General features: G+C 36.5%; 1 protein-coding gene across 1 annotated transcript in view; it reads right to left on the reverse strand.

Annotated features, from left to right (window-relative positions):
- The window catches only part of ADAMTS6 (ADAM metallopeptidase with thrombospondin type 1 motif 6), a 429,283-nt gene that overhangs the window by 16,274 nt on the left and 397,546 nt on the right, over positions 1 to 15,463 (reverse strand). Inside the window, exons 21-23 of the mRNA XM_037802152.1 lie at positions 12,219 to 12,423; positions 3,321 to 3,497; positions 680 to 836 (exon numbers count right to left, since the gene is read on the reverse strand). Of these exons, the coding sequence (XP_037658080.1) occupies positions 680 to 836; positions 3,321 to 3,497; positions 12,219 to 12,423 (539 nt within the window). The remainder of the gene's footprint in view (positions 1 to 679; positions 837 to 3,320; positions 3,498 to 12,218; positions 12,424 to 15,463) is intronic.

The raw sequence follows: 15,463 nt of genomic DNA on the forward strand, positions 1-15,463 counted from the left end.
ATGCCTTTGACATAGTGAACATTCAAATAATTTCCAATGAATCAACAAATACCACATTTGAATGAGGGAAAAGAAAATTCACAATTTTGGCTGGAATCTGTTAATAGAGGGATTTCGTATTACCCAGGAAAAAGAAGGAGAAATTTTAGAGTCCAAAGACCTTTGTCCTCCTTTATAAACAGCTGTATAACAATCTTTTTTCACTTTCCTACAATGAGAAAATTAGCATTTGAGAACAGGTAGTTTCAAACATATGCTTTCATTATATGTGTAACAAATATGAATTTTATCTTCATGATGGTACTGATCCATTGTCATATGTAAAAAGAAACTAAAGTTCTAGGACAAGTCAAACAGAACATGAGGTTGCATGTGACCTTAGAGATTATCCATTCCAAACTCTCATTTTGTAGATAAGTAAACTTAACCCCAGAGAGGTTAAGTGAGTTAACAAGTCACACAGTTAGTCAGTGAGAGAGTCTGGGAAAAAACTTAGGTTACCTGATTGCCAGCCCAACATACTTCCCACTCCACCACACAGTTTTTATAAATGTGCTATACAAACTATAATACAATGGAGGATATAGGAGTTTCCTTAAACCCTCATAACCAGTAGGGTGAGTCATTAGAGACACACTTGTGTTTGTGTTCCCAGGCCCCTTCCCCATGACAAACTCACCTTCGGTATTGGAAATGGGGGTACTGTCACATTTGCTTTCACACTGCTGCATCGACGGAGGCCGAACAGTTTCTAGACAGTCACCAGATGCCTGTCCAGTGTAGGAGAGACATTGCACTGTCCGCATTTGCTGTCCAAGGCCACACTGAGCAGAACACTACATCCAAAGACCCAGAGAGAAACAAAATATTGATCTCAATAATTTTCAGGTAGTAAAAAAGACACTGTGTCACTGCAATCACTATCCGTATTAGCTTTTAAAACCCATTTGTAGTTCATCTTGTAGAGTGGTATGATTAACTCATTCTCTATAGAACAGGATTGAAAATCAGGCTCATGTTCATGTCATTACCCTAGAAAATGGAAGCAATTAATTCCCAGAAGACAATACATAGGGATTTCTTGGGACATCACTTCAACAATTCTAAGCAGGGTTGGTGAGCTCTAACTGGAATGTAATGAGAAAATCCTCACAATGAAGTAGAATTATCAGAGATTCTAGGGCTGAGATTACAGTTGCTCCCTATCTATTAAAGGCTTGTCAGCAAATAACCCGATATCCTAATGGAATGCTCTATATCTGATCAAAATATTAGTTCAATGGAACAGCAGTGACTGCTTTGGGGCCTGGAGATGGGCCCAGCTTTTTAAAATAGCTTAAATAAGTTCCTTATTTTTCCAAGGTATTGTCAGTCACAAAAACCTGAGAAGTGGGTCTGATGTTAGCCATTAGCATGCCTCCCTCCCCTTTTTTCATCTGTTCAGGGATTCAGATCTGAAGTCACTCTCTGAGTGGCTTAGTTTCAGTGGGACTGATCAGCTGTTCAAGGTGAATAATGGGACTGAGTCTATTCTCTGGGCCTGCCACCCAGAAAACTTGTGAGGTTTGGTATCAAAGTGATGAAGAGCTAACAAGTGCCAAGATGGGGTATGATGATGTTCACAAGCTCTGTTATATTTTTACAGACCTGTTTGGTTTGCTAACAAAAAAAAGTTCTCAGCATACTCTAGGACTTGCAAGGATATTCTTAAAGATACTACCTTATTTTTAAGTTTATAATATAGAATGGAAAATGAATGCACTCTAAAAATAATTATTAAAGCATCTTTGAAGACGTAATTTCACTAGTTATCTTCAATTTTAGGAACTGGATTGAAAAGGTAGGTGGGAAGGAAAGGACATGAAAACACAAAGAAATGATCTCAAATTGACTGTAAATTTGGTGAAATCAGTATCATGCAAAAACTTTCACCTGATGCTTATATAACAGTACACCAAAACAAAGGATGTACAAGGAAGGAAATGCCTACCTGTTTTAAAATAAAAATCCTGAGAGCCATCTGTATTGATTCTTTAATTTCATAATACCAATTATATACTACGAAATTGTCACTTCTACAGTGAAACACATTTTGATACAATTGTGTACAATGATTAACTTAGTCATTTATATTCGACTTGAACACTTTGTGAACTAAACTAGAAATTGCTAGACAAATGCAAAGCATTAATTATTTTATGATCCTACTTCTTTAATTTTTCCACAGGGTTGAGCACAGGGCATACATATTTGTTTACCTTAAAGGGGACTAAAAATCTTTGCCCTCTCCTAAATGAAACAAAAGAGGTATGAAGATATTGCTGTATTCTAGCATTACCAAATTTTGGTAACTACTTCTATGAAGTGCCATTTTTAATAAGTAATGGCAGGCCCAGAGCACAAACAAAATCTTACTACACTGGTTTAGCTATAGGTCATTATGATTTAAAGTCTCAGATATTTGAAAATATGTTATAAACTACAAGGCTAATTATGAAACCACAGGATAAGGGCATTGATTGGATGGAAATTTATTTCTTAGGGCACTATTTTTTAAAAACTTTTTTAATAGGTTAATATAGTAATCTAATAGATTTCCTCTTTAACATTCAAAAGAACAATTCTTAATTTTCCTCCTATCCAAATATAGCAACCTGTTTTTCTAGGATTTTAGGTGGCTTACAGCAAGATAACACAATTTAAAAGTAGGTGAGAAAGTATAAAGCAGAAACAGGAATTAGGCCATACAATGGAATAAGTCTAATATAAAAATACATGCCAAAATCCTATATACTTGCTTCCCAATTCATAGTGTCCATCAGATTAAAATAAATCAATTGTAAGGTATTAATAACCTTTCCAAATATTCTAAATCACACTATCAAGCTAATTAAAATCCTCACTTTTCTATAAAACTAAAGGAATTATGCCTATTTTGCAAGTGGGAAAATTAAGATACATAAGTTAACTGATTTGTTCTTGAATTACTTGAGTTGGTAGGAGAATCCTAACTTTTCACAGCTTGTTCAAATCTCTGGCCACTTAGACTATGTCTCTTTTAATTTTAACTTAAAATTTTAGGATACAAGGAGTAGGTAGAAGTAGGAAGTTTATAGGTATGGTAGAAACATACCTAAGTTTATGTGTGTGTGCCCATGTGTGACTGCTGGTATTTGTGCAATATATCACACTCAGATTTTATACCTAGAGTTTTATATGTTATTCATTACCCATCTCTTGATCCCTTACCCCAAGGTACTGCTTCAAGTCCATGCCCCAAGGTACTGCTTCAGCAGAAACCCATGGTAAAATTGCCCTACCTGGCCCCAGTCTCCAGTCACCCAACGAGGAGGAGGGCAGCGGCCCAAACTGCAGCGGATGCGGACAGGAGGTTTGCTTTCCTCTGGGCATTGTGCAGCTGGGAATGTTTTAGAAAGGTCACTGCTCTTGCACAGAACAATCCGATGTTTGAATCCTGGACCACATTTTGGAGTACACTGGAAATAAAACAAATGCTGATGAATAAGGACAGCCTAAAAACAGAGGAAAATCTGAAGAAAGTGATTCTTGAAGTAAATGTGTGTTTGAGTATACAATAAACATACACACAAAATTTGAGGGAATGTTTTGCAGATATGAAAATTCCTTAAGATTTTAGGCAGAAGGACTTTTATCTTTCCCTAAGGTCTTTAAGAGCAAAATCCAATGTTTGCTTTTCTTGGCTAACTTATTTTCTTCTTCTTTGGGGATAGGTTCATTCCTCTAATCCTCTATCCTTGGCTTCATTCAGCTGTGATAAGATGCTAATTTTTAGAATGTGAAATCTTAAGTTTCCTACTTGGTGGGTGTAGTCCTCTGAAAAGAATTTTTATGCTATTACTAACCCACAAAAACTTATCTCTGTAAAGCAAGCTAAAGGTTGATTTAGATGTGTATTCTTATAGCATGGTAGCTAAAATTACATGGTCACAGGTGAAGGTTTATTGCACCAAATATGTCTGGACTCATCCCTATCAGTTAAACACAATGAATCTGACTGCTCTTTAGAATTGGTCCCCTTTGTCCTCCAGACTAAGGAAAAGATGCTTTTTCCCATGTCACAAACCTTATTATTTATCTCTTCTCCGGGCTAATTGGACTGCCCTGTTTTTAGAAGTCAGGCTCCCTATTTAACATGGTAACTGACCAAGGTCCTCCTGCTTCCCCCTCTGCATGTCTGCACCTGTCCTTAAAAATCTGAACTTTCTTTGAGCTAAGCAAAGACCTTAACCATAACATTTAAGCATGATATTTATACCTTTCATTCAACAACATTTCCAGATCTCCTACAGGAACTATACTACACTTTGGGATATATCAAAATGAGTAAGACAGTCTCTACCCTCCAGGAACTCATAGTCTTATGAAGGAGATAGGCATGAGAACACATGGTTAATACTAAGTACCATAAAAGAGGATGTGGAATATATAAATTCTCATGCCCCTAATCACCACCTGCCTGTTTTATAGTCAGTTATGTACATCTCTTCTCATCCCTCCCAACTATAAACTCCTTAGGATTATAGTCCACTTCTGTTTCATCTATGTACCCCCCACCCCTCAGTATTCAGCAGAGGGCTTTGAGTAAGGCACACAAAAATATTTGCTATCCTTTATCTGGGAAGATGATGTTTTTAATTCACCATCAGATGAGGACATCCCCGAGTTGTTTTTCTAGGAGATGTGCTATATTTGGGCTAGGGATGTCCCAAGGAACACTGTACACATCCCTGAGTGGCTTTGTCAGGGACAATCCTTGAGCCTGCTACATCAGGTAGAGAAAGAGAAAAATATTAACTTTTTTTTTCAGATAAACATTAAGGATCCTATGTAAACTCTACAATACAATATATGTAATTACATAACACATTTCCTCCAGTTTAAAACAAAAAGATTCATTAAGATGCATTTCAAAGGAGATAACATACCATTCTAGGCTCCAGAAGAAGCTTTGGTTAGAGACCAAAAGAGAAGAGGGAAATTCCTGATCCCTGTAATTCCCTTTCATAGTCAAATCAACATCCTTATTTCCTGCTGCTGCCTCATTTTTTCCATATAGTCAATCACCAGATCTCATTAGTCCAACTCCTAAATCTCTCTCACATCTGTTGGTTTTTCTCCTTCTCCACTGCCACTAACTTAAATTGAGACAAACATTATTATGCACATGGAACATTGCAATTGCTTTCTTAACGGGTCTCCCATTTTTTTTTTTTTTTGCTCTTGCCTCATTCCAATCCACTCTCCAAACTACAGTCAGAGGGATCTTTCTAGAGCACAAATCTGATTATATTCTCTTCTGATTTCAATAGTGAGACAATGGCTCATCATTGCTTTCAAGATAAAAATACAAACTCTTTAATATGTTTACTAGATCCTGATGGTAAGGCTCTGCTTAATTCTTTAGTCATGTCTCTATATCCCAGCCATACTAAACAATTCAGTTTCCTTAGTGCTAGCTCAGTGCCAGGCACAATGCTAATGCTGGTTTGCTGCAGCTACACTACTACTTACTACTACTATTACTGCTACTACTACTACTACTACTACTACTACTACTACTACTACACTAGCAGCCACCATTAAACACTGAATGTGTCAAATGTTGTAACAAGTGCTATACTTTATTTAGTCCTCAGAAAAATCCTGAGATGGCAGTTATCCTGTTTGTAAATGATGAAATAAACTTAAAGTAATTGGCATACAATTAACCATATACAGCCAAACATTTCTCCTTTAAATCTCATTCACATATATATTTAAGTGCTGTTAATTACATTCACAGTGTAGTGCTACCATCACTACTACCCATTACCAACATTTACATCATTCCAAATATGAACTCTGTACATTTTAAGCCTTAACTTCCCATTCCCTAAAAATAAAAATAAAAATAAATCCATGGAATTTCACTACCCAGTGAAGCATAAGTTAAGCCATGGATTATAGTTAATAGTACAATTATAAAAATGTGCTTTCATCAATTGTAAAAAATGTGCCACACCAATGCAAGTTGTTAATGATAGAGTGGTATATGGGAAACCTGTATTTTATGCATGATTGTTCTATAAACTCACAACTTCTCTAATAAAAAAAGTGATTGGTATAAAATCATACAGCTATTAAATGGCAGAGCATGCTAAGGCTAACTCTTACTGTTTCCTGCATGGCAGGCACTACACTATGCACTTTGTATATATTACCTTATTTAATCCTCATAAAAACCCTATCACTTTATATATTTGAAGAAACCAAGACATGCGACATATTTTTGTAGAATGGATAAAGTCCTGATCCCAAGTGTCTTGAGCTTGCTCCACTTGTGTCTAGGCCATTTCCATCATCTTCACTTCATACCAACTCTCTTCCACTGTCCACCAAGGCTAGAAGCCGAAGACAGAAGATTTCTGCCACTCTCTTAATGCTTAATAAAATTATTGAATATAATTACTACCTTACATTCCAACAGAGCTTCACAGCTCACAAAATACTTTCATATACATTATTTCTTAAACACCTTTTTGAGAATTGCTACAGATGAGGAAAGTTAAGCGCCTTGACTGAGGTTAAGTTGAGGTGAAGTATGAGAAGAGAGAAGTGTACTTTAAACATTACGGAGATAGGCAGAAACACATATGATGTATACGGAATTCAGTTTTAGTATTTTGAGGCTATCATTAATTTTCTAAATTGGGAACATTTATTGAAAAATGCACTTGTACCATTCCCCTGACCCTTCACATTTTAAAAACATACATATGTATATTAAAGCCTGGACAAATGTCCCTTTCTTATTCTAACCTCTTTTCCAGTGGCAAGAAGATTCTGTTATTATTTTAAGAATGTAGTAATATCTAGCAGTCTTTCCTATGAACATATGCCAAATCCTGCTTACAATTAGATGAGGCAGACAATGCAAGGACAGACAATTTATTCATTGTCTCTGAGAAGTCCCCAGGACACCAAAACCAAAACAACCCCCGAAAAAAGAACTCCTAAGATGGAGGAGGAGGAGGAAGGGGAAAGGGAGGGGGAGGAGGGAAGGAGGGGACAAGGGGAAGAGGGGAGGAGGGTAGGAGGGGAGGAAAGGAGGAAGGGAGGAGGGGAGGAGAGGAGGAAGGGAGGAGGAGGAGGAGGAGGAGGAGGAGGAGGAGATTTCATATTTCCTATGAAAATAAAGCTCTGAAAGATAAATGTAAAATGAGGCAAACCCTCTGTGGGACAATATGCAGTAATATACAAAGCTGAACATAAAATGACATCTTCAATTGAGGTAAGAAATCATTTTAGAACATTACAACCCAAACTCCAGTATATAAGCCAAGGATATTCTACCCTGTAGCAGTAGAGGTAGAGAGATAATCAACTGGATTCTCAAAACAGTGAATGATCAAAAACTGTTTCTGCCACATTCTTATTTAACTAATACACTAGTCCTGGGTCCTATAGAGCTATCCACAAAAATTACATATCCAAAGCCAGACTCTCAACTCTGATCTCTGCAAATATTGCACTTCTTAAGGGTGACTATAAAATTGAATGTTTAAAAATTACTTATATAAAATAGTGCTAGCACAATGGTTGTCACTTAAGACCAGCTTCATTCTATGTAGAACTCTATCCAGCAAATCCTTCTGACCATATGTCAGAGATGTTCAAGCAGAGATGTCCTCAGCTTGTTTTTTTTTGTTTTTATTTCTACCCTCTGCTTTCTTTAGCCTAAATTTATTTCATCTTTGCCTCTCTTTAGCTTTCTGATAAGTATATCTGTTTATCCATATGACAGCCTCAGTTTTATTTAGCTATCTAAAAAATGAGAAGTTCTAGAAAAGAAGTATGTAGCCATGGTTATATATGTGGTTAACAGGTATTACCAATAACTTCATAGCAATCTCCAGAGATAATCATTGGTCTATACCCACAGAAAAAGCATACATTTGCACACTTTTTGAGGGTGCAATAAAATTCATTATTAATATTTAGAAATTTGAATACTTAACTCATTAATAAAAATCCACTTTTTAAGATTAAAGCACCATTATAAACATCAAAACCCATTCCAATCATTCTCATAATAAACCACTAGGTGGAAGATAGTATTTCAGAGACAATCCATTCTTTAGTAGAATTATTTCTCGCTCTTTCTCCTTATTGCAGGTAAATACATGTTATTTCATCTTTTATTCATATAATCAGAATCTCACAATTGTCTAAAATCTGACCAAACCATCTGTTTTTTATTTTCATCTCAGTGGGATATAAGAGGTGATTTTTATGAGAAGTGTATTTATGTTTTCACTTAATGTTGCATGATTAAGAAGCAAAAAAACATACTTTTTGCAGAAAAAGGATGTGAAACCATACCAGGGAAAACCATTTGGTGCTCGTTTGTAAAGGGTAGAAATGTTAACATTTCAGGGTTAGACTAAATTCTCTCTGGAGAGGTGGGTTTGATTTACTTGATCATAAGATCAGAGTAGAACCTAGGAGTAAGTGAAGTGGTGTCACAATTGTCTTGCCAAACAAGCAGTCCTGCATAGGTAGATTATTTCCCCATCTTTCTTAAATGATGCTACCTAGATGTAAAGCCTGTAAGGTCAGTTCAATATAATGCCAGTTATCCACTTATCAAGAGTAAGTATGAGAAACAGAACTTTTTTAGTGGGTACTCTGTAGGAGTCAAAAGAAATTATTCTGACACATCAAAAGAACAGATTAGGACTGCTGGAGCTCATCCACAGTATGCAGTGATGCTTTTAAGAGCTACTTGCCAAGAGAGGGCAAAAACAGAAAATCATTTAAAGTCCAACATAATATGGATGATCCCAGGAGTGAGGAATAAATGATAGGAAATGAGAAAGTTGTGGCTTCATTAGTTTTTCAAAACACTGCCATTTTCCACTGAGGTAATTTGGCTTTTTTTTTTCCTTTGCTATAAGCACAGGGTAGGTTTCGCTGATGGGGAAAATGGTTCCTGGCTTTGCAACAATGGAAATTTTATATTTAGAGCAGCCAGCAAAGAAAAGGAAAGGGTCAAAGGGTAAATTCCTCTTGCCGCAACATGTTTTCACCAGTTGAACCTCACCCTTGTGATTAGCAAAGCTCAGACAGCTGATAGTTGGAAGTGGGGAGGGGGCAGAGGTGAGGAACAGAAAGAGGAGGGAAGTTTTCATAGGCGTGTCAAAAGAAAATTGTGTGAAATATTTGCAAAAGGTTAACTGAAAGAGATTAAACCTTGCCTGCTCTTCTGTTGGGACCTCCTCTTTTCATTAGCAGGAAGTGTTCCATTCCTCTGGGAAGAACAGGCTACTTTTCTCACTTTATTCTCTATAGCTGCTCAGACATTTATTTCATGTAATTCTTTTTTTTTTTTTTTTTTTAATTCTTGTTTTATTTAACCCATCTAAGAAAGAGGGGAGCTGCCTGGTTAAGTAATGAAAAGGAAGAATGTGTGTGCCTCCTACCCCCCACCCCTCACCCTTTTGAAAAATAAACAGGAGAAGCTGTATGGGGCAAAAATCATCTCTTTCCTCCTGAACAAAGGGTGAAGATGATAGTAAAGATGATGTTCAACTAGAATTTTTGAGATAGTAACCACAGCATTTCTTCACTTATGCTTAACCCAGAATAGGTTCCCTGGGTTGTCTGTGGAGCTACCAACACTGTATTTGAGGTGGCAGTCCCAAAATGTGTACTCCATCCCCTCAGCACCACTTCTTTCCACTAAGCTTCACTCAGCTCTCTTAAAAAATAGCAGAAATGTGATTAAAAGCCCCCTTAGCTCATATATGTCTCTTCAGGCAGCCTCTAGAAGTGCCTGAGTCTCTTAGATCCATTTGAGCAAGTCACTTCAAAGACTGGATTGAGAAGAATCAGAAGTCTAAGAGTGGGGTAAAGGCAAAGGGGAGTATAAACTCCAAGGACATGCAAGTACCACTTACATGAGGTTAAATTCAGAAGAAAATCTTAAAACTGTATTTGGAATGGAAGCATATCAGTAACACATATAAACTGTTTCTTAAGGTGATTATATTTGGTAGTTTCATGTTAAAAACAAAAAATTAAATGATACAGAAAACTGTAGGTCAAAAGACCAATAATGGATGTCTGTGAATGGGGAAGTTTTTGTATTTTCAAGGTTAGCAGAAATTTCTTCTTGTTTCTGCTTATGAGCTTGTCTTTCTCTACTTTTTCTAGAAGGATGGTGTGGTACAGTTCTGTACTCAAGCCTGACTATTACCTATCACCTACTTCCTTCACGCAATCTTTGTGTTTCTGTTCAGTTGTTTTTCTTATCAGGAGTATCACCTCCACCTTCTTTATTCTCTTCCCTCCTTCACATTCTACACTCACTCAACATTCATTCAATTCCCATCACCTAAAAGCCTTGTGATCCTTCTCCAGGCCACTCTTTCTCAGCTCTGAATTTCTATATCATATATATGTTTATACCTCACAACCCACTGTTTTAGTAAATACTGTCTTATATTATTCTCTAGTTGTCTCATGGACAGATCTTATTTGCCCAGGCTTTTAAGATTCATTCATATTCTCCATAGTGCCATCCCAGTGTGCTTAGTAAGCCCTTAATTAATACTTACTGACTTGACCTGAAACCCTAAAACTGTTGCAACCAATCATCAGATCTTCCATTATGATTTTCAGTAACAAATTTTTCATTAGTAATGATTATTTATGGATTTCTATAAAGGCCTTGGGCAATAAATTGCAGGTAAAATAACACTAAAATGTGCAACAACTCTGTAAAATGTATATTCTTTACCAATGGATTTTATCTTTCAAGTGAATCTAGGAGTCAATCTACCCACTGTTAGAGTATCCATACTGTTTCCCATAAACATTGAGTAAACAATACCAAGAATGTCTCTACATTTGACTGATACTACAAATAAATGTTAGGGAGGCTGAATATAATTACTGAAGCTGGAGGATGGCCTGTAAACTTGAGAGAACACTTCCAATTCTTGCCACGGATTCCATGAATAACCACAACTGGTCAGAATCACCACTTCCTTGTGCCATCTGAAACCCAGACCCTTTTTTAGCCCTGGACCTCCAGCAAAAAGTTTCATTCAGAGGTTCCTAAAGGACAATTTAATTAAAAAAAAAAAAAAAAAAAAAAAAAAGACTGCTTAGCTTATAGAGGGCTACAGGAAATACCCAAAGCAATGTTTTCAGCAGAACACATTAGAATAGAATCTGAAATGCATCCTGTTTTATGCTAACTTAAAAGAATAATCTCCAGTTATAAAGTCAGGTGCTCAATATTTTTAACATTAACACTACAGAAGGATCCTGCTACCCTCTGGGAAATGTGGAGAAGGGTGTGATGTATATGTGTTTAGGTCTGATGAATACCAAGGATTCAAGGATTAATTCTACCTCTTACTTTATTTTTCATAAGATCATCTTTCTGAGAGCCCCTGGATGTTTTTTAGACTCTTTTCAGACAGATATGCCAGAAAAACATTATCTTAATCATGTCTTTTCACCGACCATTTAAGTAGAAGTAATGGTAAATTCTGATCTTTGACTTTTTGTTATGTTATAACCTCAGGTCTATGATTCTTCCCCAAACAGAAAAGAGACAATTAAAATATATAGATACATAAATAGATATAGATATCTATCAAGTGATAATAAATTGATAAAGACTGAAGTCTAAAGAGTTACATAGTTAGGCTGAAACATTACTTTAAAAAAACAATATAAGTAATCTGTGCCTTTCCACTGAGATTATAGAAAAGGGCAGTCTAGGTCTTCAGTAAATTTAGGTGTAAGAAAGGTTCTTGACTCTCCTTTTGAACATCAGTTTTTAATCACATTCTAATTCTGAGTCAGTAATGCTGCTCAAGAATAGGAAGAGGGAGGGACAAAAAACAACTTAAGTGAGTAAGCACTATAATGGTCTTTCAAATTGACTTTAGATTTTTTTTTTTAAAACAAATTGATGACGAGTTTTTCATTGATTTCCCTGAGTTGAAAAACCCTTACTTCCTGACAAGCAGCAGTAAACAAGAACATGGCCAAATTCACTGTTATGCAGTCCTTACTTGTTAAGTTCTAAGATGCTCACACACTCAGGTGTCCTTAATATTAAATGCTTTGGCACTGATACTTAAGACATCTCAAAACATAACAGCCTCAGATTTCCTTACTTCTGACCAGTCCAAAGCCATCCACTGAGGTGGACATGACTGGTTGTTGCAGGATTCTTTTTCAATAGGCCGGTGAGTTAAACAACCACTGTAGTCCAGGGTCTCCTCCTCAGAAGGGCCAATCTTCCTGATGCAGAGCACTGCCCTTGTGCGCATTCCGCCATCACAAGTCTTGCTGCACTCCAACCAATCCCCAATAAACCACCTGCAGCAAGACGTGGACGAAACACAGAAAAGCATTTCCTCAGTGCAGCTAGAGATTTTCAGCTGAGTGAAGACATGTTCATTAGTGGACTACCTCTTGTTCTGAGAAGAGCTTACATTTCAGTGTTGGTTGAAGTGACAAATGATAAATGGAGGAGTTAAGGAAAAGATAATTCACTGTCAGTCCCCTTCTAAAGTGTAATACATGGCCTTTGGAGCACGCAGAACCCAGGTGCAAATAATGCACTACATGTTTTTAAAACTATTTGATTTTTATCCTTTTTTATTAGTTTCCAAAATGAGGGTAACAATAATATCAATCTCATAAAATGTCCTGAGGATCAGTTAAGGTAATGTATACAAAGCTCCCAGCGGCATGCTGGTAAATGTTTAACAACTGGCTTCCATGGTGATAAGAGAGAGTACTGATTTGTTGTGTTTGCCAATTTTTATGGTATAAATACCCCACTATAGTCAATTTCAAGCCACCAGCTTGACATAAGGAATGTAGGGTTGAAAACATATGCTAACAAGAGGGTCCTCTGAGCCAGTGCTAGTATACCACTGAAAGCTTCTAACAGTGTCTGGCAAACTACAAACAAGAAACAGTAGCATTTTTATTATTATTACATTGAGGCAGGTTCGTCCATAATCTAGGATTTTGTGCCAAATCCACCCTAAAGGAGCAGAGATTTATGTTTCATGTCCCAGAAATGAACTTCAGACTCTGTACAAGATAGAAGGCCTTTGCTATCCTAACAGGGGCGGATAAGGCCTCATATTCATCATTGAGGATATGGGAGTTTTAAACCAATTGCAAAAAGAGCAGAGCCTTGAGCCAGCACTGTGAAAACATGGAAATCCCTTGTTTGGACCTCTTTGCTCCTCAAAATAACATCTACACAGCTAATTTGAGAAGAAATTCAAATGTCTTAACAAAATGAACACCCCTCATGTTTGCAAGTATAACACTGCTTTTCCCTAAAGCCATCAATGAACTTTCAAGATTTTTTCACAATACTTCTGCAGGACTCACTGCCCTGGGCACATTAATTGGTCCAAGGGATGTGGATCATGATCCAAATTAGACCAATGAGAATTATGCTTTAGAATTTTTATATATCAAGCTGGGGCAAAAGGGTCCCTTTTTCTTTCTGGTCACAAAGGTGTCATGTCTGCTGGTGGTCATGTCTCCTGTCAAGTGTAATTTGCTGATCTGAAAGAATGCAGAGAAGCTAGAAAGTCCTTATAGTATTTGAGTCCTTGTAGTTCTAGCTATTCCTCAACCTGGTTTCACCCTATACTTCCCTCAACTGTCATACAAACCAATAAATTTTCTCATGAGTAGAAGCTAGCTGAAGTTGAGGTTGTGTTATTTGCAGCCAGACTCTTGAACAATAGATCACCGCATTTCATTCAGTAAATATTTACTGAATGCCTAACATGTTCAAGGCATTATGCTTTGTTTTATAAAAGAAAGTAAAACCCATTAGGGAAACAGTTCTCCAAAGTCATGAAAAGAGGCAGTGATAGCACTAAATCCCCATCAATTGCTATTTGTACTGAATTTCATTGTTCACATTGCTGAACAGTACCACCTAAGTCACAAGCATGAGTGACTTTATGAACAGGAAAGGCATTTTCTTCATTCCAGGGTTATGAAACATGGTGTTTTCTTGGGTGAGATGCTAAGCAGAGAGAAGAGTATGAAAAGCCAAGTACAAAATTCTCACTACTTCCAGGAACACAGCTCCATTGTGCCATCTCTGTATTTGGAAGATAGTATCTTAGTGAAGTAAGAGTATTAGTATTCCAAATTTGAGTCTGCATTTAGCCAGCTAAGCCACAATTATCTTTGTTTATTATTATTTAGATTATCTTTACTTTTAGAGGAAAATCTGCATTTAGAAATATCACAATTAACCAGTTTTTCAAACTTAAAATGTTTGGTCAAAATCTAAAAATCTTCAACCTAAAATTTATTTAAAGACTGATAATTTAAAATTGAATTCAAAAAACCTGATATTAACAATATATTTTTCTTTTAAGTAATTTCCCAAAGGAAATTTAAAGTGATTTTCATATTCTTTTCTTTTTGTTTTCCACAGATGAACATGATCTTAAGTTGTTAGTACCATTTTTGGTAAAGAGGGAAATGTATTCTGAGAATAACAACTTGCATGCCAGCCGTAGTGAAACTCTGATTCAATTCACAACAGTGATTTCATCACCAAGATTAGGGAATAAAACAGAAATGTGTATAACAGCCACAAAAAGTTCAGTCATACCACCTCCAGCCATGATCTCATTAAGTCTCATAATATAAGAGGGATGGAGACCTTCAAATCAAACACAGGTGCCCAGAGTCACTTCTGGTGATTCAGGAGGTGTTGCTGTTCTTTGCTGCACAAGGTCAGGGCCACTTCTGTCTTTTTATTCTTTGTCCTCTCTTTTTATTGCCAACCATGTTTCCTCAGAAACTCAGTCTAGGTGTATCACTCAAAACTTGAACTTGGAATGTATAAAAGTAAAATTATTAACCATACTCCCAATTTCCCTTCTAACTTTAAGTCTGATTTCAGGCTTCATATTCCGTTCCTGTTCTGTCTTTATTGCTCATCAAATCATCCCTTCCCATGTCTCTCTAAAGGATTGAATCACACCCTAGTTATTTAAATAGTTTTGCAATTTTACCACTGTGTCTACTTGTGTCAGTTTCTCCACCCTCCTGGGTAGTATAAGACATAATGCTTTCTTCAACTTCATTCTCCATGTATTTGACCCTCTGAGGGCAATTTCCTTATTTCTCTGTCTTTTTTTCCTTCTCTAGATTTCGTGGTAAAAATATCAATGCAGAAATTTTCTCTAAAAATATAAATTGCTGAATCATAAGTCTGGATAGTCCAGGACTGTATCTTTTTGATTTCTTCCCAATACCCAGCAATCAAATTGTCTTCATCCTCATTGCCTTCATTTCCACTAGATACTAATAATTAGTGGGATTAATGTTTGAGTGTTTGAAATAAAAGTGGCTTCCTGCA

The sequence above is a fragment of the Choloepus didactylus genome, chromosome 13, assembly GCF_015220235.1.
Source record: "Choloepus didactylus isolate mChoDid1 chromosome 13, mChoDid1.pri, whole genome shotgun sequence".
Classification (NCBI taxonomy): domain Eukaryota; kingdom Metazoa; phylum Chordata; class Mammalia; order Pilosa; family Megalonychidae; genus Choloepus; species Choloepus didactylus.